Below are 26,806 nucleotides of genomic sequence, written 5' to 3' on the forward strand. Positions count from 1 at the left end.
TTCACCAACAAATTCTGATCACTTCATCATTGAATGCAACTGGATGTTTGTGCTAAATTTGAGAAAAGACCCTCAAGGCCTTGAGATATCGTGTTCGAGAATGAAACAAATGCAAGTTCACAGTGACCTTGACCTCTGACTGCCAAAATCTAATCACTTCATTGTTGAGTCCAAGTGGATGTTTGTGCCAAATTAGAAACAAAAGATCTCAATGCCTTCTTGAGATATTATGTTTATTAGAAAAGGACAAAGGCAAAGTCACAATGACTTTGGACCACCAAAACCTAAGCAGTTTATTGTTGAAACCAAGGAGATGTTTGTGCCAAATTTGAGGAGAGTCCCTCAAGGCCTTTTTGAGAGATTGATTGTGTTTAAGACAAATGTAAGATCACTGTAACCTTGACCTTTACCACCAAAGTTCATCCTTGAGTCAAGTCAAAGGTTTGTGCCAAATTCTGAGAAATTCTCTCCAAGAGTTGTTGAATTATAGTGTTGATGGGATGGATGGACGGACAACCTGAAAACATAATGTCTCTGTAACACATATTATAAAATGGCTGACGGTTTGATTCCTGTCTGAACTTCAGTCTAATAAAAACATTACAGACTCTAAATATCTCCATCATTCATCCTTATTCCTGGACCAGAGGAAGTGGAAACAGACTGAATGTGATGGATGACAGGTCTGCACACAGGCTGTGAGTCACACACACACACACACACACAGTGACAGAGTGTGTGTATAGTTTTATTGGTGCCATACAAGGTGATACAAACCAAATATTCACGGTTTACACAAAACAGTAGAGGCTACAGTCTGTTCATAAAGCATTTAAATCATTAAACAATAACACTCTTCATCATCATCATCATCATCATCATCATCATGGTAACAAAGTCTCAACAGCTAAATCAGGAAGTGACATAAAAACGCACACGAGCCAAATCACATACAGTCACACAGTCTGTACATACACATGATTGTATGTACACACACACACACACACACACACAGTCACACACTCACACACACACACACACACACACACACACATACACATACACACACCAACAGCCCTGTGTTTAAGCATGACTTACAAAAAGCTGTAGAAAAATACTCTTAAAAAACCAAACACACAAAACAACAACAACAACAACAACAACCACTTGGAATGTTCTGGATATCGGTTAGACGTCAGCATGGAGGGTACACCGGGCAATCTGTTGGGCAACTCTTCTCCTGGTTTTGATACAAGTTGTCCCCAAAATTGTGACACAACAAATATTTAAATCTTTTTTACCTCTTAAATTAAATTCATGTAAAAATGTTCAGATTAAAACCCATGAAACAAAATTCAAGAGCTCCTCGACTCTGCAGTTTTTACGAACCTACAAAGCCTGGCAGGTGTCAGGAGTCATGACTCTCAACAATGATTTCTGAGCCCAAGTCGACGTTTGTGCCAAAATATAAAGAAATTTGCTCAAGGTTTTCTTGAGATATAGCATTTACGAGAATAAGAGACGCAAGGTCACACTGAGCTTGATCTTTGGCTACCAAAATCTATCCTTGAGTCCAAGTGGACGTTTGTGCCATATTTGAGGAAATTCCCGCTAGGTATCCTTGAGATATATCGCATTCACGAGAATGGGATGGATGGGGTTACAGTGACCTTGACCTTTAGCCTGCAGCCACCAAAATCTATTCATTTTATCGTTGAGTCCAAGCGGAGATGTGTGCCAAATTTTAAGGCATTCTTGAGATATCATGTTCACAAGAATGGGACGTAATGGGGCCACATAAAGCCTCCGGCCACCGCTATCACCAGCGCAGGGCCATAATCAGTAATTTACAAAGCATGATGGGAAAAAGGCAAATTCATGCCCTCTTATTAATAATTTCTGTTCAAAGATTCAATTCATTTCTTTTTAGATAAAGATACATGGAGAGACTTCTGTAAAACAACATTGTGTTGACATTCCACACACACACATTAAAGAGTATTTTCTTAAAAACTATCTGTAACGTTCGGTCTGTTATTTCATCTGTATATTTATTGTGCAAACTATTTTTTCCTCCATAACACCTGCCTGGCTCTGGACAAAAACATTATGAGTATGCTTCAATACACATGGTTGTCATGACTATTTAATCAGCCATACTGTGCCAACGACAATCCAAAGTAAAGAAATGTCACTGAAAGAGAAATATAAATCTGAACGACTGATAACAACATTTTGGGAGGAAAATTTACTTATAAATTAATAATTTTTGACTTACGATAGACGTCTGTTGAGAAACTAAACTCTGTAGAGGCTGAAGACTGACTCATACCTTAAGCTAACTTTAGCAGTTAGCTAACACTTTATTTATGCCTAACATCTCCTAGTTACGTTCAGCTTTAGTTAGCTTCAGCTGTAATCTCTAGCTAGTTAAAACACAACTGGATCAACTTGGCTCACAAATACGTAGCAAAAGCTGATGTACCTCACTGCTAACATTATGAAAACTAATTATTGATCTCTATTGGAAATATGCTACATTTGTGCTTCACAATCTAGCTAGCGCTAATGTGGCAGTTAATCATTTGTGTTAGCAAGTCTGTGAGCTAGCTAGCTAAAAGGGTTTCTTTTAAAACTACACAATTTGAGCAAATTGGTTTGTTTAAGCCGAAGCCGATATCTCGCTGTTAACATCATGATTCAACACTAATCTGTTATCTACGTTAGCATTATGCTATAGTTACATGTCACAACCTGGTTTTAGTTTTTATTTTGCACTTAATTCTGACCCCATGTAAGAAAAGAATATTTCAGTTCATAGGCTTAAAGATTAAATCCAACATTTATGACTGAGTTTTAAAACGTGACATTTTTTGTACGGAGCCCCTGAAGTCCTGATACGAGAGACTTTTTTATAATATCTTGTAACGTAAGACGTAACAGCACAAGACAAAAACAAATTTTGTGGGACTGCTTTGTTTTTTGTGTTGTTTCACATTAGGATAAAAATGCTGCGTGAATCACGCTGATAAATGTTGTCCGTCAAAGTTGCCCAAATAAGTTGCCGGTGTGTTTAGAAGCAAAAAAAAAAAAAAAAAAAAAATCCTCTCTCTCCGTCTCACACACACGTACAGTACGACATTGTACAGGTAACAAGGTTTTTTTTTTGTCTTTTTTTATCGCTAAGTTTAAGTACAGGCACTATAGAGTGAAGCATTGTGGGAAGTTGAGTGCTCAACTGGTCTGTTTTAGATAGCAGCTTTTAGAAATTCAGCACTGAGCATCTGAACGTTGTGATTTTTATGATAATTAAAACACTCAAAGCAGACGATCGGATGATGTTGTGGAAATAAAGTGTGTTTTTACATCTAACGCACAGAAACCCAACAATGAGCTCAGTTCACTTTGTATTAATGCAACAATAATCTGATCATATAATAATGAAATATCCCTGTCAGGGTCAAAGTTTAATTCCTCTGAGTTGCTGCTGCCACTAAGCTACAGGTAAAGTACAAACAGGTAACGTGTTTATGGAGGCAAAGAAAGGTTGTGATCATTTAAATTTCATAAGGAACACCAAACTGTGAAGTTTAACCACCACTGAACGCTGAGGGCCTTTTCACACCTGGAAGTCTGAAACAAGGTTCTTGTTTTTGTGACACTGTGTACGTTTGACCCGGTTAGTTTTGGGTTCATGTTGCAATGATGCGAGTGCACTGAAGATCTCCACATCACATATGTCCTGTCACCTAGGTGCCATCATCATTGCCTACATCCTGACGTCTTCATCTATGTCATGTCGTCTTTGTCCACGTCATGTCTTTGTTGCCTAGGTGCCATTATCCTCACCTATGTCCTGTCGTTGTCTATTAGGTGTCGTTGTCTTCGCCTACATCCTCTTGTCTTCACCAACGTCAAGTCGTTGTCGCCTAGGTCCAGTCATCGTCGCCTCTGTCCCATCATTGTCACCTAAGTCTTATCCTCATTGTCACGTAGGTGTGATTATGTTTGCCTACATCTCATTATCTTTGCCTGTGTCACATCATCGTCACCTACATCACGTTGCCTTTGCCTGCTTAATGTCATTGTCGCCTAGATCCTTTCATCTTTGCCTACATCTTGTCGCTGTGACCTAGGTCCCATCGCCGCACCCCAGGTCCTGCCGTCTTTGCCTATGTCTTGTTTTTGTTGCCGAGGTACCATTATCTTTGCCTACGCCCTGCCCTAGTTACCTACCTCCCATTGTGTCCCCTAGGTACCGTCATTGTTGTCCACATCTTGTTTTCTTTACCTACCACCTGTTGTCGTCACCTAGGTCCCGTCGCCTGTGCCTACATCCTGGCGTTGTCCCCTAGGTGCAGTTATCTTCACCTATGTCCCGTTGTTACCACCTATGTGAACTGAGCCTACCAAAACTTTACATTGAAAAGTGATGCAAAAGGGTCCAACTGTCTGAACCATCCAAAAAATGCTTTCACACTACGAACGAACCGAACCGATTCAGCCGAGACCACTTCTTTCATCAGACCAAGGTTCGGCTGTTCGTCCAGGTAAGTTTTACACCTGTGATTTTAGTTTGGATCAAAGTGAACAGTCAGTAAGTCCGACCAAACGAGGTGTGAAAGGACCCTGATATTGAAGGCAGTGAAATATTTTACAGTGTAAACTTTTTTCTGATTTATGAGGTGTGAATTCAATCTTTTCTCGATGTTTTGATGTTTTCATGATCAGAAATTAAATTTGAGCAACTTTATTTTTTTGACTCAAATTTTTGATGCAAAATTGACTAATTGAATTTCAATATATATTTTTTTGTTATCTGAAACCTTAGAATGAAGCTTTGACATTAACCTAAAATCTACAGGGGTGGAATTCAAACCACAAAAACTCAGATGGTTTTTAAAGTAAAATATTTTGGCGTTACAAATACATAGACACTTAAATTCCAACGTTAAGTATTCAGCAGTGGTTAAACTCGTGGTGGTGTGTCGTTGTTCATTAGAAACTAAACACCGTGGAGTAGTAAAAATAATAAGTATTAAGTTCTGAGTGTTCATGAATGTGTAGTTTACTCATTGACAACAATAGCTCTACTAGCTAACTCGTTAGCATCTGTAATACTAGTTTATACTACTGCTCATCCAGCAGGTAGCATCTGAAGGCTATCAGTATAGATATAGGCACAGGTAGAGGAACTGAAGGTGTGTGTGAGTGAGTGTCAGTCGGTCAGGTACGTGTGGATGTAGATCTGTTGTTGGATCCAGGGAGTGAAGTGCGTCACGTTGCTGTACACTCCGGGTCCGAGCACTTTACTGAAGCACACGCTGCCCCACGACGTCAGGCCAAACAACGTCCAGCGACCACTGTGCTCCTCGCACACCAACGGGCCGCCGCTGTCACCCTGAACACACACACACACACACACACACACACACACACAAACTGTAAATATGCCAGTGGTGGAAGGTTTGACACCCAAGATTAGTGTCAAATTTTGTCATAACTGGCATACAAATTCTTGACTTATGGCGAAAAACGTATTTTGTGAGGTCACAGTGACCTTTGACCACCAAATTCTTTTCAGTTCATTGTCAAGTCCAGGTGGACGTTTGTGCCAAATTTAAAGAAATTCACTCAAGGTATTACACCTGGGATATCTTGTCCACAAGCGTGAGACAGACAAGGTCACAGTGACGTTGACCTTTGACCACCAGTATCTAATGAGTTCATACTTGACTCGAAGTGAACGTTTGTGCCAAATTTGAGGAAGTTCCCTCATGGCATTTTTGAGATATGGCGTTCACAAGAATGAGACACCAGCTGGAAAGTTCTCACAGTCATCAATGTTTTTAAATGGATATGCAGGTACTTAAATCCTTTTCTCTATAAATGTCAGACAATTGTGAGTAATGGCTCCATAATATCCCAGAGTCTAAGATGGCTTTGTTTTCATTATAATAACCTCAATAAATAATTGATTTATTGAAAACAGCATTATGTCATCTTTGCTTATGTCCTTTCATTGTCTTCATTGGGTCCGTCAGGTCTGGTCGTCATCACCCAGGTCCTGCCATCTTTGCCTGTGTCTTGTTGTTGTTGCCTAGGTACCATTATCTTGCCTACGCCCTGTCATCATCATCATCATCCTATCTCCCGTCGTCCCCTTGGTTCAGTCATCAATGCCTACATCTTGTTATCTTCACCTATCACCCGTCATTGTCATCTAGGTCCTATGGTCATCACCAAAGTACCATCATCTGTGCCTACATCCCGTCATTGTTGCCTACCAAAACTTGACATTGAAAAGTGATGCAAAAGGTTTCAAAAGTCTGAACCATCAAAAAAAATAAAAAATAAAAAAATAAAAATTCATTATCTTTCTTAGTCACAGCAAAATTTCCCTGTGGGATGATCAAAGAACTCTATCGATCTATCATTGACCAAGCGAGGGAGGAAAAGTATTTCTTCCTGAGAATGAAACAACTTGAAACGGAATAAGTCTGACTGTGAGTGAGTTAGAGGACATGAAACATGTCTGAACACGTTCAGCAGAGGCACATTTCTCTGTTCATGAAGTGGACCGACTGTCAGTGCAGACGTTACCATGCACGAGTCGACTGTTCCAGCGTCGTAACCGGCGCAAAGCATCCTGGGAGTGATGGTCTTCATGTCGAAGTAGGACTGACACTGAGACAGCGAGATGATCCGAACCTCTCCTTCCTGCAGCTTGAAAGGCACTGCGCACACACACACACACACACACACACACAGTTAAAAACTTTGGCCTCACACTGCCTGACATAACTGTGTAACATTATGATGTTAGTGAAGTTGACCTTTGACCCTTTGGATGTTAAATTTCATCAAGTCATGGTTTTATCCTACAAAGCTGCTTCATACTTCCTGTGTGTCTGCGAGGGTTCACTTTGGTCTGAGTGACATATATGTCGTCATCCACCTATGACCCCTACGTCAACATCTGCGTACAGTCCAGTTTTTGTTACTGATCGGACTGTGCGATTAGCGAGCGCATAAACTGCACATGCTCTGGTCCAGGAGGTGGCCTACACACCTCCAGCTGTTTACCAAGAAGAAGAAATGGGTGTTTGTTTTGAAGTAAGATCTGCTGTGACCCACGTTTATAGAATTCGTCTTTAAAGGAGCACAAAGACTGTGTCGGACTGTGCTGGAGTTCAGATTGCGAGATGCATGTGTGGAACATCAGACCAACATGGACCCTCAGTTACAGTATGAACAGAACCACGTGCGCACAACTGGTACAAGTCCCCAGCTGCTGCGGACATTCAACGTGGAGAGTCTTCAGACAGCTGTGTCAAATCTGATCATTTTAGTGTTGAATTGTTGAAAGGCTTTATAAGGTCACAGTGACCTCTGACACCAAAATCTGATTAGTTTGTTCTTGAGACCAAGTGGACATTTGTGCCAAATAAGAAAAATATTCCCTCGTGGTGTTCTTGAGATATCATGCTCATGAGAATGAGACAACCGTGAGGTCACAGTGACCTTGACCTTTGACCACAACAAACTATAAAGTTCATCCTTGACTCATAGTGGATGTTTGTGCCAAATGTGTGTGTGTGCGTGTGTGCACACTCACTCCTGTTGCCCATGTGACCCCAGCCTGTGATGTAACAGTAGGAGTCAGGAGAAGGAAGTTGGGCGGGCTCAGGCAGACACACCGGTCTGACGAACGGCGTCTCCTCGATCTGAAAACACACACACACACACGATGGTTGTTTCAAAACCAGAAACACTCAGACACCACATGTGTAACTTGTCAATACTGATAATCAATACTCAGTGTGTCTGTCTCTGACCTCTGAGTCCAGCTGCACCACGCTGATGTCATAGTCGACCACCGCCCGGTTGTAGCGCGGGTGTACGATGATGGAGCGCACGCCGCGGCTCTGACTGTGGACACCTGGGTGATCCAGGTTATTCAGACCCAGCACCACCTTCCACAGGTCCGCACTCTCCCTCCTGGTGCGCACACACACACACACACACACACGTACCATATTAACAGCTCGTTAACACACTGTGACGACCCCCCGTCTCCCTTCCTGTGACCTGTCTCACCCCTCAAAGCAGTGAGCGACGGTCAGAGCCCACCTCCGCGCGATGAGGACGCAGCCGCAGACGTGACCGCTCTGACCGCTCTGCAGCGAGCACTGCCATGGCCACGCCCCCCGTCGGGACACACGTCCTCCCAGAATCCTCTTCTTCCTGTGGGGGTGGATGCTCACTGCCGGGCGCAGACCACACTCTGACAGACAGACAGACAGACAGACAGACGGAGTCTCAGTCGACCACCACTCCTTTAATGTTTATCATACATTGATTAGTACAAACTTTGTGACATTGTTAACTATTAATAAGTAATGAATTAATGCTGTAATAAACCATGACATGAGTTGTCATGACAACAACGTCACTCTATTTCTCATCGTTAGTATCAGAGATATCATAAATGCCTCGCAGCATGTTTGGCTCCATCTAGTGGTCGCATCAGGAATTACAGAAAAACAAACAAACAAACTGTTTCTGTCCTCTCAGTTTCATCACATTACAGCAGCCGTTAGTCCATAAATTGATTAGTTGATCAACAGAAAATTATCCAGCAACTATTTGTATAATTTTTTTCAGAAAATTATACATTTGTTGTTCCAACATTAAAGTAAAATTAATGGGTTGCAGTGCAGCTGCACTGAAGAGTTTGAAGCTTCAGAGCCTCATTTTACACACAGTCACATTCTGAATCATCATTTTAATGCTGTACAGCTGTTGTTTTTTGCATGTCTATTCATTTTGTTTAAAGCTGGTATTTCTGCACAGATAAGATAACAGATAATTTAATAATTTTTTTGACATTTCATGACATTTTTTTCCACATTTTTTTCAAACAATTTAATAATATTTTTTGGACATTTTATCTTTTTTTGGGGGGGGGGGGGGGGAGGTGTTTATTTATTTTTTTCCTGACATTTTTCAAACTTTGTTTTTTTGGACATTTTTTTAGTTTTTTTTTAAACATTTTTAAAGCTTTTTTTCTTTTTCTGAAAAATTTAATATTTTTCTGTAATTTTTTTTTTTGTAATTTTATTGGACATTTCATTAACCTTTTTTTTTTAACATTTTTTCGAACAATTTAATAATGTTTTTTGGACATTTTATCATCTTTTTGGGGGAATTTTATTTAATCAACATTTTTCTGACATTTTTTAAACTTTTTTTTTGACATTTTTAAAGCTTTTTTTTCAGACTTTTTGACATTTTATTGGACATTTCATTAACATTTTTTTTTAACATTTTTTCTAACTATTTAATAATGTTTGTTGGACATTTTATCAACATTTTTCCTGATATTTTTCGAACTTTTTTTTTGACTTTTTTTTTTAATTATTTTTTTTTTTTTTAAATATTTTTCCGACACTTTTCAACTTTTTTTGGACATTTTATTAGCATTTTTTTCAGACATGTATCAACATTTTTTCAGATATTTTATCAACAATTTTTTTTGGTCTTTAAAAATATTTTTCTGAAATTTTATCAACATTTATCTGACAATTTATTCATTTTATTAATGTGACACTCTATCTTGTGCTTCACAGTTGCAGAAGTAATAACGGGTGAAGCATCCTTGTGCACTCAGTATGTTGTGCATCATACAGTCTGTTTACATCAGATTTTATTGGCTCCACGTCACACAGCGTAGCTGCACTAAACTTTTAAGATTGATAGATCTCACAGTCTGCAGGAGGCTTTAGTATCGTACTGTTTGTAGAATTAAATTCCAGTGGCGGCTGCGTAGGACTCTTCACATCTCATGTGATCCAAAGTGAGTGCTGTTAAGTCCAAAAGTCATTTCCAAACTCACAACAGGTTTGATCTGATGAAATATTCTGCCTCAGTTTATGTTTGTTGCGAAAGTAGTAACGAGGGAGTCTAACAGCACCATAAGGTACATCTATTCACTAAAGAAAGCTGATTCATTGCATCAGATGAGACCCTGTATTCAAGCTGAGGGTTTTGTTCAGGGATTCTTTTTGTTTTTAAGGTGATGACATCATCAGATATGTTGACAGAACTTTGAAAACTTCATTAGAAGCTAAAACTGTAAACAACAACATCCAGAGCAGCCATAAAACATCTGGCATGAAATCAAATGTCTTGTTTTGTTTTGTGCTCCAGGAAATTGTGTCCTGATGTTACAAAGGCCAAATAATTAATCTGTAAAACAATCAGAAGATTCAGCGATTATGAGAATTATGGTTCGTTGCAGCTCGACGTCAGATGAGTTAAAAAGATGCTCAGATATAAAACAAATCTTCACACAGTGACTTTAAACAGGAAGTTTTACTGTTGTGATTCAAAGGAAAATAAAGTTTTACCTTCTCTGGTGCACAGCACGGATACTCTCCTCCTGGAATGACACGCATGACTGCAAGACAGACAGACAGACAATAGTAATCAGATTACAGCAGCTGGCAAGTGACAGAGTTTCAGAGTTAAAAAGCAGACAGCTGAGGTCCCAGGTGTTTGTATCTGGTTCCTATATGGTTCTAGTGGAGGTTTATGGTGTGTGAAGTTACTGTGTGCTTGTTTCAGTCACGTTTTAATGTTACCATGGTTACCATATGATCTCACATGAACATAAAGTTTAAACAGATAAGAACTGACAGCTGAGGCACCAGCTGTGTTTCTGTGTCCTCTCTGTAAACTCAGATGGTTTTGTGGATCTGTGAACGCAGCACAGGTGGAACTCTTCATGAGATCACTTTAACGCAGTTTGTAGAGTCACAGGGACGATAAACTAATCAGACCGATGGATGAGAGGAGCAGCTGCTGCAGAGGCAGTGAAAACAAACTGTCAGATGCAGCGCGACGAACTGTGAAGTTTCATTTTCACTGTGCGCGACATTCTGCTGCTCCGTTTGTGCCAGAGAACGCTCGGCGCTCCGAGACTGCGGAGCAATGAATAAGTGAAGGGAGCATATATTCCAACAGCGCTCCTGATGACCGGCCCCGCTCCGAGAACGGAAAATTGTTACGTGGTGTCTGAAGTATTCAGCTGAACCGGAGTCGACCTGAGGGCGGAGCACGGTCCTGTGAGGGCGGAGCGCGGTCCTGTGAGGGCAGAGCGCGGTCCTGTGAGGGCGGAGCGCGGTCCTGTGAGGGCGGAGCGAGGTCCTGTGAGGGCGGAGCGTGGTCCTGTGAAGGCGGAGCGAGGTCCTGTGAGGGTGGAGTGCGGTCCGGCTGTTTGTGTTTGATTGACAGCTCTCACAGGCTGAACCGTTACCTTCTCTTCTCCAGGCGGGCCTGCAGAGCTGATCCGTTCCTCTGGCTCCACTCAGGATGGACGTGCAACCAACGCCGGCGGCCCGGGACTCCAGGGTGGTCGGTTACCATGGAAACAGAGGAGGGAACTCTGCAGAGGAACATGCACACTGTAGGTCATCTGTCACACCATTAGATTGTGTGTGTGTGCGTGTGTGTGTGTGTGTGTGTGTGTGTGTGTGTGTGTGTGTGTGTGTTACTAACCTTACCCTAGTCCCAGCTGGTTGCAGGTCAGTTTGCTCAGCTCGTGGTTCCACTCGTCTGCGCAGACCTGATACTCTGCTGCCGTCCTGAACACCGTCAGTACAGACCCCGACCGATCGGACAGAGACACTGCAGAGAGGACGGATCAGTACAAGACCTGATCAGCTACACTGATCAATACAGAGCCTGATCGGTATATATGCATGTGATAAATACAGAGGATTCTCTACCACCGTCGTACCACAGTTCCACTCGTCCGAGCTGTCTGAGCAGTGTTTCTTTCCGTCGCACCACAGAGTCCGATGAACACACTGATGGTTGTTACAGGACAGCTCGTTGTCTCTGCACACCGCTGAGGACACAGTCAGACATGTTATTAATGACACGATCATGTGTTCAGATTATAATAACACCAGTAATACAAGCAGTGTGTCCACTCACAGCAGTTCGCCTCGTCCACCAGAAGGGGGCAGTCTGGGAAGCCATCACAGATCATACTGGCTTTAATACACACCTTACTGCCGGGACACTCCCACAGAGCGCGCTCAGAACAGCCTGACAGAGAGGTGACATCATCAGCACCAACCTGAGTCATGTGGACGTGTACGGTAAAACTTGTTGAGACAACACAAGCCAACAGGAAGTGTTGCAGCATTCAGGGGGACTCTTGTTTTGAAATGTTTGCGTGTCTCACCACAGTTGTCCTCGTCGCTGTGGTCGTCACAGTCCAGGTGTCCGTCACAGCGTTTGGTTGCCAGGACGCAGCGACCTGATCGACACTTGAAGTGGCTGGGGGAGCACTCTGTTGCCATGGCAACACACCAGAGACAACAAACAAGGAAACAAGAAATTGACACAATTATTATGTTGTTGTTTTTTTTCAGGAGCAGAAACAGTTCAGCCTCAATATCAGGACAGACGGACAGACAGTACCGTCGACTCCGTCCTCTGGCAGCAGACAGGTTGTGTTCCCTCCTTCCTCTGGAAACTGACTACAGTCAGAGTCCTCAGGCCACTGCAATCCCACAATGCCGAGCACAGACTCACACTTCTCCTTCGCATTACGACACAGAGACCTGCGAGGACGAGAGATGTTTAAAAAAATAAAGTAACAGGGCGGGACCCTCTGCAGGGTGACCTGGTGATGGATTAACTAACCTGCAGGGCGGGACCCTCTGCAGACTGACCGGGTCACACTTGGGGACCAGCAGCGTGCAGGCGTAGAACATGAGGTACTGGTAGCAGCCGGTCTGAACCAGGGCGGGGAACAGAGAGGACTCCCAGGACACGGAGCTCTCCCTCTGGGACAGGTGGCCCAGGTAGTTGGGGTAGCTGGTCAGGTTGTAGGGCAGGTTCATACACAGCTCCAGGCTGATGGGCTCACAGCGGGCTGACACACACAGAGGCACAGTTAGTACCAGCTGCCACCACCGGGGGGAGACATTCTCCACTCAGTCACAGTCATACACTGTCACACTATATAAACTTGACCTTGACACTCAGCTGTGGTGATTTACTGGTGTTTGAGGTACCTGTACTTTACCTGAGAAGACTCATGCACTAAAAACTCACACACAGAAAAAGAAAAATGACTGTTAAACTGTAGTATTCAGTGGTGGAAGAAGTGCGGAGATGTTAAACTTCTGAGGGGAAAGTATAAATACCACATTATGAATATACACCATTACAAGTAAAGGTCATTCAAAATTTTACTTATTTAAAAAGTACAAAATGTACTATGTGTATCAGAGTACGTCGGGATGGTATATGTTTCATTCCTTCTTTTTTTTAACTCTTTTTAAAAAAAATAATTGTAGTTATTTACTTTCGTCTTTAATATCCTAATGTCTCTATGTTCTTGTTTTGTATAATATTTTTGCTCCGTGTCTTGTGGTGAATAATAATAATAAAAAAAATAAAATAAAAAAGGGACCTATCTGGTCAACTTTATCTCAGGTCACGTTAGCTCGCTAGCCGTCCCTTTATCGCTTTTGGCTAACAGGAAGGGCTTTGTACCCTTTCATCATTTATTTATTGTTGTTACATCAACACTGTTTTCATAACAAAACATAAGTTAGGATCATGGATCACTTTAGCTGAAGAAGTAATTTGGCAAGCTAGCTAGCTGACATATACACTCAGACAGAATCTTGCTAGTGATAATGGCAGTAAGCATGTAAGCTAAGTTAGCCAGCTAGCTGAAACTAAGCTACGCTGTATTGAGCTGGTGTCGGCTGCTTCGAAACATTAGCTGATTGAGTAATTCTCACATGGCAAGCTAGCTAATTCAGCCTTGTTGTTGTTACGATGTTTATCACTCACAATGGTATTTTGCTGCGTTTGCTAGCTAACTAGCAGTTTGTCTACATTATCAAGCAACCTAAAGTTATATAACGTAAGCCAGCTGAAACCACAATATCTTTCACACGTCAGCGTGTCCTAACATTAGGGTTTCTATTTGGTACTGGGGGGAACTGGAATTATGATTTGGATATGAAATTGATGGATTCACTGTTCATCAGTTAACAAATGAGTTTTCTAGCTAACACAGCCTGCAGAGCTTCAGCCTTATTCCCCACCGCTTGGACACCAGAGCAGATGGCAGCTCTGACCTTAGCCCCTTTAGCAACTCAAATTCAGCTGGTGTAAAGCCCAGCCCCGGGTTCACAGCAGGTTTAGTCTGTGTAAGGGTAGCAACAGAAAGTTTGCTGCTACAGTAGGGCCTTGAGGCAGTCGACAGCAGGGTTCAAGATAAGACCCCAGCGCTTGGGCACTCAGTCTTGCTCCGGCTTAACTTGACTTGCTACAGGGCACTAAGTGAAGTCAGTCCACAGGCTGCTTGAGACGACTGAGAAAGTCAGGGAGGGCCTCAGTTTTAAGTTACGTTATAACCTGTTTGCTCAGAGGTTATAAAAAACTTTAAGATACACGTAGAAAAGAGACGTACAGAACCTTTAAGTACAGAACTTAATGAAAGCTCTGAGTATTCTTCACCCGCAGTGATTAATATGTAAGTACAGAGTGCAGCACTACAGTTTCTGATGTGTTATATTCAGGTTTATCTGTCGTAGTGAGGATGTGTTCTGGATCATGCAGAGTGAGGACTCACTGCAGTTGTTGTTGTTGTTGGTTCGGGGGTCGCAGGCAGCGCCGCCCACGCCGCACACTGATGGACAGGAAGTGGAAATACAGCTGGGCTGACCAGGAGGACACACACCCTGAGCTGGAACACACACAGAAATAATAAGAACCAGAGATGACGACGGATGAAGAGATGTGAGACGGGTGTTACACAGACAGATGTCTCACTCTGCTCTCTGCTGCACTGCTCCTCATCGCTGCCGTCTTTACAGTCGTCCTCTCCGTCACAACGAAACGCAGAAGGAATACAGTGACCGTTCCTGCACTCCAGCAGACCCTGACTCTTACAGGCTGCACACAAACACATCAGAGTTATATTTGAAACTAGTCAGTATAAAAACAATTAAAAAAACAGTCATTGGGGACAAAGCAGTGAATTTCAGCACCATGAATCATCAGAGTGACTCAGCTGTGTTTGTCAGCACAGCTTTATTCTCTTGATGTTTGATTGACAAACAAAGAGAAGCTTCAGCTCCGTTTCTTTGAACAAATAGTCACCTGTTACCCGTCATCTTTTTATGTTGTTTATCACAAGAAATCTTTAGCTGCTGTTAAAAAACACTGGAAACATCTCAGAGCGACGTAAGCTACATCTGGGAGCTGTCTGCTAACAGTCAAGCTTATCCAAGAAGAAACAAATGAATTTTGATTTCCTCGGTTATTTGTTTGAGTAAATTAAACACAGCTTCCCTTTAATGTCCACATTATAGTGTCCAAATGTCCAAATGCAAAACATGGAGTCAGTTCTGCTCCGTGTAAAAGTCCAGTTCAGACCAAAGATTCATGACAAGACAAGTTTAGAACAAACGACTATTGTCAAACGTCGACAGGAAGTGACCACCATGAGACGGCGTGTCATCTCTAGTCAACGACTCTCTGTACTTCTGATCTGTAACGCTGACAGGAAGTGACCGCCATGAGACGGCGTATCATCTCTAGTCAACGACTCTCTGTGCTTCTGATCTGTAACGCTGACAGGAAGTGACCGCCATGAGACGGCGTATCATCTCTAGTCAACGACTCTCTGTGCTTCTGATCTGTAACGTTGACAGGAAGTGACCGCCATGAAAACGGCAGCCACCAATCTCTAGTCAACGACTCTCTGTGCTTCTGATCTGTAACGTTGACAGGAAGATTGTTGACGGCGTATCATCATAGTTTTCGTCACTGTTCAAACTGGACGCTGGTCACAAAGTGTAACTGAGACGGCGTATCATCTCTAGTCAACGACTCTCTGTGCTTCTGATCTGTAACGCTGACAGGAAGTGACCGCCATGAGACGGCGTATCATCTCTAGTCAACGACTCTCTGTGCTTCTGATCTGTAACGCTGACAGGAAGTGACCGCCATGAGCACGTGCTTCTGTTAAACTTCAGTATCAAAATATAACCAATAATTTATTTTAAAATTAAAATAATTTCAAGTTGCAACAAGAAACAAACTCATTAAAATAAATGCTTTCAGAGAATCTCAAACTTTAAGGTCGCTGTTCACCAAAATAAAAGCCCCCTCGTTTAGAGCAGATTAACAGCTGACAGACACAACATGATACTGTGTGTGTGTGTGTGTGTGTGTGTGTGTTGGCAGATGGACAGGTGGTGGATTCCCTCGCTCAGTTGATCCTGAGCTGCCACACTGCGTCACTGACTGTGTGTGTTACTGTGTGTGTGTGTGTGTGTGTGTGTGTGTGTGTGTTCTCACCACAGCTGAGTTCGTCGCTCAGGTCTCCACAGTCGTCGTAGCCATCACACACCAGAGCGGGCGACAGACACCGACCGGTGCTGCACCGAAACTCTCCATCTGTGCACACTGCAGAGAGACAGTCAGACTGATGACTGAGTTCAGGTGGGCGATATGACCCTAAAATAACATCGGGGTGTTTTTGACAATATTCCTGACGATATGCCAAATTGTTTTTGTTTCTGCTGGAGGAGCCGCTGACTGAGTTCCCTCTGAGCGGACGCCACAGTTTATTTCACACTACTGAAGCTCCTCCTCTTTTTGGAACCACCGCAGAGTCCATCATCATTTCACTTTCAGCCGTGCTTGCTGTTGCCGTGGGTAACAGTGTGACGTCAATGTTTCAAAGAGTAGAAATGCTGCGAGTATCATGATACTAAAAATTACAGCGTTATCAGGGCAGCCTCTAGCTCAGCGAGTTGAGTGTCCGCCCCATGTAGTCGTTTGCAGCGGCCCAGGTTCGATTCCAACGTGCAGCCCTGTGCTGTGTGTCGTCTCCATTCTCTCTCCCTCTTTCCTGTCACTCTCTAGCTGCACTACAATAAAACATCTTCAAAAGATAAAATAAAATAATAGCAGTGTTGTCGCAAACAATATGATATGGCACACCCCTGTCACAGAGGTCAGGTGTTTCAGCCACACCCACCGCTAACAGGTGTGTCAAATCCAGCACACAGCTGTGAGGGCTCCACAGAGGAACATGGAGACTGTAGAGTGGAACAGAAAGAGCTCAGTGACTTTGAACGTGGTGCTGTCACAGGACAGGTTCAGTTCTGCATTAGATCTGCACCGGTCATCTGAAAGTCGGGACGTCTCCAACAAGGTTTCTTTCTTTGAGTCTTTCTCGTTTTGCATCTTTTGTTCTCGTTTAGTTTTTGTCTTTGTCCAAATTTCTGTTCTTTTTTTTAAAATTCTCTAATTTGTCTGTTTTTTCTTTCTCATTTTTATTTTTCAAATATCTCCTCATTTTGTCTTTTGCTTTTGTCTCATTTTATTTCTTTTGGTTAAAGTCTGACGCTCATATTTTTCTTCTTCTGTCATTTTATTTTCTGTCATTTACTTGTTTTTCTCTCAAATTTTGTCTGAACCGTCACACATTTTTTCTGCTGAACGAATTTTGTGTCTTTCTCATGTTGTCGGCAGTATTGGGCAGTAACACGTTACTATTGGCGTTGGTTCCAGTTCCAGTAACAAGTAGTGTAACAAATTAATGATTACATTTCAGTAATGAGATTACAATTCCCCCAAAAAACTTATTAAAACATGACTTTGTTATCACATCACAACTGACATGAAATATCATCTGCTGACTCATTTTAATGGTCTCAATGTGCAGACAGTTTGGAGGACACAAACTTTTTACCTTAGTCACTGCAAAAATTTCCATGACATTGATTTTGTGGAAATAAAGATGACAAGAACACTGTTGCTGCAGGTCGTCAGACTAAAACTCTTTTCACTGTGAAAAATGCATCTGAAACACTTCAGCTACCACGACCTACAGCACAACAACATGAAGCTCCAGGAAATACACCCCACCAAAGGTGAGCCCTCCTCGGCTGCAGAGATCAGCTGTAGCTCTGCACTGGCTGAATTTACATTTCCTGGCAGTTGCCCTGACATTCACACGGAGAAACATCTGAATTTCTTTATGGGATGTAATGGAAAAGTAATATAACTAGTAGTCTAGTGAATTACCGTTGGCAGAGAGTAATAAGTAAAGTAATATTATTATTTTTGGAAAGAATAACAAGTAGGGCTGTAGTCTCCTGGTCGACTAGTTGATTATTTGGTCGCTATGCTCTCGTCCAACCAAATTCTCATTAGTCGAATAATCGCCGTGTTACTTTCATAAGGAGAAAAGTGCTACATCAACAGCTTTCCAGGATTAATCCATTATTTCCTGCGGCAGGGGGACAGGCTAAGTTACCTGTGAAAATGGGTTGTTGTTGACAGAAAGTTGAACTCGCCTACCCTCACACTCAGCGTCACAGTGACGCAGACCTCCTGTCTGTCTCTGTAAGCTGAAACCATTTCCCTCAGTGGAAACAAAGCTTTGATTTACTTTAATTTCACAGATAAGAAGCAATAAATTGTGAAGACAATAAAGCCTCCACTAAAATAGCATTTTCAGTCTTGTGTGTGATTTATCCTGGCTTCATATGAGCAGAGGAAATCTCTGCTAGCTGCTAGGCTAATTTATACAATGTAAACTGCCATAGGCTGGCGCTAATAATGTTAGCATGTTGCATTTGTTATGAAAACATGTTTAGTATCAGACAGTTGTTTTGTCAGTGAATGTTATGAGTTGTAATGGAGCCAAATTATGTGCCGTTACCTTTGTTACATGTTGCTGTTGTTCCTGGTTTTATATGAGCAGAGGAAAAGATCGCTAGCTGCTAGGCTAATTTATACAATGTAAAATGCCATAGGCTTGTGCTAATAACATTAGCATGTTGTATTTGTGGGGAAAATGTGTCCAGATAAAGACAAGTGTTTGTCTGTGAATGCTGCGAGTTATAGTGAAGCTGATTTGTGTTTGAAACTGTCTCTATGAAGCCATGTTTAATGTGTGTTTAATGTGTGTTTGATGTGTTTGATGTGTGTTTAATGTGAGTTTACTGTGTGTTTAATGTGTGTTTGATGTGTGTTTAATGTGTGTGTAATGTGTGTTTAATGTGTGTGTAATGTGTGTTTAATGTGTGTTTTGAATCAACTATATAAATAAAGTTTGATTTGAACTAAACTTTACAGCACTTAACACAGTCCTCCACCGCCGTCTAGTGTTTTGGAGGTGTAACTGCAGAGTGACACAGACATACCACCACAGAAGTAAAAATAACGTGCAGATTAGTTTTTCTCCCACGACTTATCGATTAGTTGAAGATTATGTGCGACTTTAGTCGACCAAGATTTTCTGTGGTTGACTACAGTGCTAATAATGTGTAAGAAGCCCAACACTGGTCGTCAGTTTTCATCTCTTCCTCAAGTTTCGTTTCTTATTTCACCTTTTTCTTCTCATTAAGTTTTTGTTTTGTGTTTCTGCCTTAATACGTCTTTCCCTTCTCTCTGTTCCTCTTTTTATCTCCTGTCATCTCTTCCTCCTTTGGAGCTTCTTTTATTTTAACTCTTTGTTCCCTCTCTCGTTCTTGTGTTCGGTCTTCACGGCCGTAAACATCCTCAGAGGTCAGAGAGAGGTCGGCAGACATACACAGACAAAGAGAAAACTCTCTCTGTCGTTACATTCCAGTGGTCTCAGCCTATAGCCTCCGTATATCGCCACGACGACCACCTCTCTGTCACAAACAGCTCCGGAACTTCCACCACTGTCGTCCAATCAATCACCTGCACACACATCACCACGACAACGGGCTGAAGACTTCCCCTGCTATTTGTACAGATCACAATACAGTGTGTGTGTGTGTGTGTGTGTGTTCTCACAAGTGACCACAACACTATGGACCCCACATCTGATGTAAACATGAATGTGTGTGTGTGTCTCACCGCAGTGTGTTTCGTCGCTCCAGTCGTCACAGTCGTTGTACCCGTTACACACCAGTTTTTGTGGGATGCAAATCCCTGTCGCACACAGGAAGTGGTCCTTCCCGCCGCACACAGCTGTCGACCAATCACAGAGAGGGTGGAGCAGTGATGTCATCAAACCATCAGATCAGTGTGGAGTTTAAAACATTAAAACGTGTGTGTGTGTGTGTTTTTACTCACAGGGTTTCCCTTTGATCTGTCTCGGCGTGTAACAGGCGGGGGGGGCGGGGACTGCTGTTGCCATGGGCGATGATGATGGGAAGGATGGCAAAGATGGCGTTGATGGTGGCGACGAAGCAAAGGTGACGTTGCTGAACTGTGAGCAGCGCAGGAAGTCGGGCCAGGAGGCGTTGAACATCTGGAGGACGGGCTCGCAGCCTTCCCTCGCTGCCTCACAGAACGACGCGCAGGGCAGCACGACCCGTCTGCACGCACACACACACACACACGCACGCACGCACGCACGTCTCAGTAGCAGCAATAAAACACTAATACCCATAATCCTCCTGTCAGAGGTCGTTCAGAGTTGAAGCCGCTGACACCGAACACATGTGCGCGCGTGTGTGTGTGTACTCCAAGAATAACATCCTTACGCACTCTGAAATTCAAACACACACACACACTTGCTGTTCCAGTTACAGTCTGAACAGCTGAGATTCATGTGGAGCAACAGGTTTGTTCTTGTCAGTGTGTGTGTGTGTGTGTGTATGTGTGTGTGTGTGTGTATGTGTGTGTGTGTTGTATGATTCTCCACCTGTCACCAGACGTCGTCACAAACCTTGTTTGTTTACAATGATTAAGTTGAACAGTGTGATACAAACATCATGAGGAGGGTCATGTGACTGAGGAAGACGAGCGTTAAGGATCCTCTTCATCAGTAACATCAGGTCACATTTATTCAGGGTCGTTGTCATGGTAACGGGGTCACAGCGCGCTGCATACAGTATACACAGATACACCTCACGTGGAACCAAAGTTCACGGGCTCAGGTTCCTCCTGGAAACTTTTGGCCGTACGCTGTTAGCAACACATGCTGAGGTCAGCACAACGAGCTGATTGGCTGTGAGTCAGTGGGTCTGTTTTCTCAGGTATTTCTGTGTTACCTGTTGTGCGTCCCGTCAGCGGCGATACACTCGGGCAGCGCCAGCGAGCAGCCGAAGAGCATGATGTGTCTGTAGCAGGACAGTCTGCTGAGGTAGCTGAAGAACCTGAAACACATCATCAGTCAGAGGACGACTCACGTCCACACAAGTTCAGTCCAGGTGTCCTGAGGCGTCCTCGCTCCGCCTGTTTCATCAGGACACTTCAGACAAACTGTGTCATCAATATGCAGATGTGTTTCAGGTGAGAAAGTCACCGGTTTCAAAGATGTGAAGAGAGGCTTTGTGTTTTTGGATGTGGTTACCTTAGCAACATGTCGACCTCTGAACTCTTCACCACGGCAACCGAGGAGGACAGCCATGTTTGGTTGTACGGCAACATGTGACACTGAGGCTCCACGATCAGCTGACAGCTACCTGGAGACAGAGAGGATATAAAGTGTTCAGTATTAAACGAGCGTCCCTGAAAGGCTGAGTGTCCAGTTTATTAGGAACGCACATTGATTTAAACAGTAACGTGTAGCAGAGACTAAACTATTTCTGCTCAAATCTCCTCTCAGTTCTCTCACTGCACATTCAGTTTCTGACTCAACAGATCAGCCAACTCAATCACCAGAATAAATGTTGACGTACGAACCACAGATATGTCACATTTGTAGATTTCATGTAGCGGATATGGTGAAACCTCGGTTATGGTTAGAAATAGATCATGTTTTAAAAATACCCTGTTTTTTAGCCACAAATGCTGCTGGAAATGATATCCCTAAAAAACATAAGGTTTTGGTGCAACATTCACAGCTGGAAATGCTCTAATGTTTTGGTAAAAAAAAAAAAACTACACAGGTTTTGGTGCCATAGTTGCTGCTAGAAATGCAGTGATGTTATGCTACAAATCACTTGGTTTTAGTCACAATTGCCTATGCTGAAAAACACCCAGTTTTGTTGCAACAATCACCACAGGAAATGCTGCTGATGTCTTAGTAATAAATTCCTGGATTTAATCTCATAATCATGGCTAAAAATGCCCCAGTGTCTCGCTAACACCACTTGGCTTTGTGCGACAATCACTGCTGGAAATTCCCTGATGTCTCACTAAGAAACACTGATTTTGGTGCCACAATCACCAACAGAATTATGCCAATGTCTCGCTATAAGACCCACTTTGGTGTCACTAACATCGCTGGACATGCTGCTGATTGTTCGCTAAAAATGCAGTTTTAGTGCCGTCATCATGGCTGGAAATGGTGCTGATGTCTCCCTGAATAACACCCAGTTTTGGTGTCATTAATGATGCTGGAAATGCCCCAATGTTTTGCTAAAAAAACACTTGGTCTTGTGTCACAATCGCTGCTGGAATTGCAACCACAGTTGCGGTGTTGCGCTACAAAAGACCTGGTTTTGGTGCCACCAACGCCGCTGGAAATGTCACAATTGTCTCGTTGAAAACACAGTACTGGAGCCAACATTGTGGCTGGAAATGCTGCTGATGTATCAGTAAAAAAAAACCTGAATTTGATATCACAAGCACGGCTAAAAATGCCCCAGTGTCTCGCTAACACCACTTGGCTTTGTGCGACAATCACTGCTGGAAATTCCCTGATGTCTCACTAAGAAACACTGATTTTGGTGCCACAATCGCCAACAGAATTATGCCAATGTCTCGCTATAAGACCCACTTTGGTGTCACTAACATCGCTGGACATGCTGCTGATTGTTCGCAAAAAACGCAGTTTCAGTGCCGTAATCATGGCTGGAAAAGCTGCTTTTGTCTCCCTGAATAACACCCAGTTTTGGCGCCATTAACGATGCTGGAAATGCCCCAATGTTTTGCTAAAAAAACCCACTTGGTTTTAGTCACAATCACCTATGCTAAAAAACACCAGTTTTGTTGCCACAGTCACCACAGGAATTGTTGCTGATGCCTTGCCAAAAAATAGCCAGGTTTGGTGCAACAATAACAGCTGGAAATTCCCCAATGTTTTGCTAAAAAAACACTTGGTCTTGTGTCACAATCACTGCTGGAATTGCGACCACAATTGCGGTGTCACTAACATCGCTGGACATGCTGCTGATTGTTCGCTAAAAATGCAGTTTTAGTGCCGTCATCATGGCTGGAAATGCTGCTGATGTCTCCCTGAATAACACCCAATGTTGGTGCCATTAATGATGCTGGAAATGCCCCAGTGTTTTGCGAATAAAACACTTGGTCACTGCTGGGAATGCAACAATGTTTCGCTAAAACAAAACTGTTTCAGTGCCACTTATGATGCTGGAAATGCTCTCGCTTGTCTCGCTTAAAAAACACTGGTTTTGGTGCCACCAGAATTGCCACCAGAATTGCGGTGATGTCGCACTACAAACCCTGGTTTTGGTGCTGCTACTGCTGCTGGAGATGCCCTGGTGTCTTGTTAAGAACATGGTGCCATGATCATGGCTGGAGATGCTGCTGACGTCTGGTCTGCAGCCGAGCAGCCGTCAGTCTGTCTGCGTCTCTGTGTGTCTGTCTTGTTCTTCCTGTTCATTGATGAACATGTGATGTCTCATTCAGCGACACTGAGCGGTCACCTGTCAACCAATGACTGTGGACGTAGTGAGGACGTTCATTTGTTCCTTTATTTTTAGTCTGGTGACCACCCAGCGTCCAATCAGAGCACAGGACGGTCCGCAGCTCATTAGCATTCACCTCGACTCCACATTAATACAGAGAGAGAGACAGAGAGACACTGAAGGACAGTGGAGGAATAGAGAGACACAGAGACGAGGAGAATTTTAAAATAGAAGCTGAATGAACGATTTATCATCTCTCACACACAGACACACACACACACACACACACACACACACACACACACAGAGTCAGGTCAGTCGAGGAGAACAGAGGACAGTAGATCTGAATTCAGCTCAGACGTCTCTCAGGTATCTACTCGTGCGTCCTGCACTAATGGAGACTAATAAGGTTTTAGTGTTTGACAGAGAAGGACACGTCCAGAACAGACACTGAGACAGAAGGACAGAGACGACAGATGATCCTGGGACTTGTAGTTTTTAGGGGACGTGACAGCTGCAACTGCGTCTTGTGCATCATCACTGGCAGAGCCGAGACAGATTATTAGTTATTGTGTTTATGTAAATATGATTTCATTTAGTTATACTGTTTTCAGACAAGTACAGTAAGAACATCTATTTTTTTTTTTCAGATAAAAATTTTGTGAATGGACTTCAAATGACAGAATTATTGGAATTATTTGGATCACGTGAGTCGGAAAAAATGTGCGCAGCCATGACTGGCATCTGACTCCACACTATCGTATTGACTGTGTATATTAAGTGAAATAATTCTTCACTTTTCAGGACACAAATTCACAATCTTTGATGATAATTTAAATAAAGTGACACACTTAAACTTTTTAAAACGGCCTTTTCTGTAAGACCACATGTCCCATGAACACTTGCTGCTTCCTGTTTCACTTTGTCACCCTGACAAGAACTACAAATAAAAGCACTGAATTCATTTCAGACACAAGAAACAAGAAAACGACTGATACCTGAGTCAGGCGCCGCGGTGCTGCTGATCGGCCAGCTGGTGCTGAGTGATGTCACAGAGCTCAGCCAATCAGGAGGCGTTGTGTAAGTCTGGGCGGGCGGAGCCTGAGAGGAGGATGCTGGAGGAAGGCTGGTGGTAGCAGCAGGTGTGCTGGCGCTGTATGTGATGTCATCGTCAATGTGCAGCGAAGCCGTGACGTTTTCCGTCTCAAAGAAGGGGGAGGGGCTTGTGCTGTTGCTGTGGTAACCAGGGTCGCTGTCAGCGATGGGCTCGGGGGAGGGGAGGGGGCTGGAGTCAAGCAGGCCGCTGCCAAATATACCTGAAGATCAGGAGCAAACACAGGTGAGGACAGGAAGAGGCTTCGGCCAATCACAGCGCTGCGCTCTGGGCTCTTTTCTTATGTGACATGTTTTTGTCTGTATGAGATCAAAGAGAATAAAAATATTTGTGTGGTCGGTTACATGTTTGTTTCTTCATGTGTTTATTTGAATGTGTCGAACGTCCTGTTAAAGCCATGAAACAACTGCTGTGTCACACACACACACACACACACACACACACACAGTGGGAAAACTCTATGAATAGTGTGGCAGTGATGTAGTTACCATGGTGAAGCGGACAGGCTGATCTATTTACACCTCGTCTGACACACAACATGACAACAACACACTGCGTATAAACATGTGTTGTCAGCAGCTGGAGATCAAAATGCCGCTGCGTGTGACTGGACCGACCCACGGCCAATCAGAGTGAGGAAACGTGACGAGCTAAATGTGAACAGAGATGGGCTGTGATGGTGGAACATCAACACGCTGGTGAATGAATGAATGAAGAGGAGTCCTCTTCACTGAGCTGGGTCTGTACCTGCTGCAGTGTCACCTGAACCATTTCTAGTTTCTCCTGACTCTCAGTACGACCAGCAAGTATAAAAACTGAACATCGTCAATGATAATTAAGTCCCAGTGTCCTCAATCAGGTCCTCTCGTATTAGCAGGATCTCAAATCTGTTGCCATATCAAACTTTATTTATCATAAACAAACAAGTTTCAGCCATAACATGTGGTCAGGTTTTGTCCACTTTCGCGTCGGGATCAGCTGCAGACCGACTTGGCAGAGATGGCCGCTATCTTGTTTTTACATGTATCAGCGTGTCGTGCTCTGATCACCACTAGATGGCACTGTTAGTGTCCACGAACGAGGACAACAGGTCTGAGGTAAGTAGAATGAAGTATAAGGTCGAGTAAACCCAAAATGTGAGGTGCTCACATGAGGACACAGCGTCTCAGGAGGATAAGTTTGGTTTTTAATGGTTTTAATGATTTAAATTTGGTCCTTAAATATGACCCTTAAGGTTTAGTTTTTCCTTAGCTGAGGAAATGACTGACTGAATGAATGAAATGTGTTTCACAGAATCTCTGAAAAGGTTTCCTTGGTTAAAGCAACTCTTACCTTTCTTGCATTTCACACAGCAACAACAACTCCCGCCTCCTCCATCATGTCCTCATTATGCCTATGATAGACGTAGGCGTCGGCATGGTAACGTTAGATACACGGAAGAGGAGAGTGAGTGTAAAGGTGCGGACACGCCAAACCGACATCAAAGAACTAGCGGCGATGAAAGCCGACTGTTGCGTCGTCTACGTCGCCTCACGTCACCCTGTGTCAGTTGCATTTGAACACACTACACGGACTACATCCGACGGCCAAGTAGCACGTACGTTCTGCGCCTGCGTGAGAGAGAGCGGAGTGAGAGAGTGGTACATCCTGTCAGCCGAGGGGTTTCCTATCTGTGCAGCCGAGCACCGCAGCACCTCCACGGACTATTACATCCAGACGGTCCCGGTGTTTCCTCCGCAGGCTCCACTTCACTCAGCTGCCTGATAAACCCGCTGCTTCTTCCCACTTTAACCTGAATAACAAACCAGGGCTCGGTGCTCCGGTTGGATCCAAACGGAGAGCCGGGGCTAGCTCAGAGACTAGCGGAGGCTAACTGGCTGTGCTTCCCTCCGGTCATGCTGCGGCTAACGCTCCGCTAGCCGCTCCCAGCTAGCTCCGGTTTGTTATTCAGGTTAAAGTGGGAAGAAGCAGCGGGTCTGTGGGGCAGCTGAGTGAAGTGGAGCCTGAGGAGGAAGCACCGGTTAGCCCCGGTTTCACTACAGGCAGATTCACTCGCTAC

General features: G+C 43.4%; 1 protein-coding gene across 1 annotated transcript in view; it reads right to left on the reverse strand.

The window, feature by feature from the left end:
* Window positions 1-740: 740 nt before the first annotated feature.
* Window positions 741-26,806, reverse strand: part of corin (corin, serine peptidase) — a 34,860-nt gene continuing 8,794 nt past the window's right edge. The window contains exons 3-23 of the mRNA XM_049568400.1: window positions 24,632-24,949; window positions 21,392-21,503; window positions 21,090-21,194; window positions 20,167-20,411; window positions 19,948-20,061; window positions 16,405-16,512; window positions 14,872-14,994; window positions 14,672-14,785; window positions 12,721-12,952; window positions 12,496-12,638; window positions 12,257-12,364; window positions 12,004-12,117; window positions 11,804-11,914; window positions 11,568-11,691; window positions 11,321-11,449; window positions 10,413-10,462; window positions 8,101-8,287; window positions 7,839-8,001; window positions 7,619-7,727; window positions 6,604-6,737; window positions 741-5,401 (exon numbers count right to left, since the gene is read on the reverse strand). Coding sequence (XP_049424357.1) covers window positions 5,219-5,401; window positions 6,604-6,737; window positions 7,619-7,727; window positions 7,839-8,001; window positions 8,101-8,287; window positions 10,413-10,462; window positions 11,321-11,449; window positions 11,568-11,691; window positions 11,804-11,914; window positions 12,004-12,117; window positions 12,257-12,364; window positions 12,496-12,638; window positions 12,721-12,952; window positions 14,672-14,785; window positions 14,872-14,994; window positions 16,405-16,512; window positions 19,948-20,061; window positions 20,167-20,411; window positions 21,090-21,194; window positions 21,392-21,503; window positions 24,632-24,949 — 3,026 coding nt within the window. The 3' untranslated portion in view covers window positions 741-5,218. The remainder of the gene's footprint in view (window positions 5,402-6,603; window positions 6,738-7,618; window positions 7,728-7,838; window positions 8,002-8,100; window positions 8,288-10,412; window positions 10,463-11,320; window positions 11,450-11,567; window positions 11,692-11,803; window positions 11,915-12,003; window positions 12,118-12,256; window positions 12,365-12,495; window positions 12,639-12,720; window positions 12,953-14,671; window positions 14,786-14,871; window positions 14,995-16,404; window positions 16,513-19,947; window positions 20,062-20,166; window positions 20,412-21,089; window positions 21,195-21,391; window positions 21,504-24,631; window positions 24,950-26,806) is intronic.

The sequence above is a fragment of the Epinephelus fuscoguttatus genome, linkage group LG23, assembly GCF_011397635.1.
Source record: "Epinephelus fuscoguttatus linkage group LG23, E.fuscoguttatus.final_Chr_v1".
Lineage (NCBI taxonomy): Eukaryota > Metazoa > Chordata > Actinopteri > Perciformes > Serranidae > Epinephelus > Epinephelus fuscoguttatus.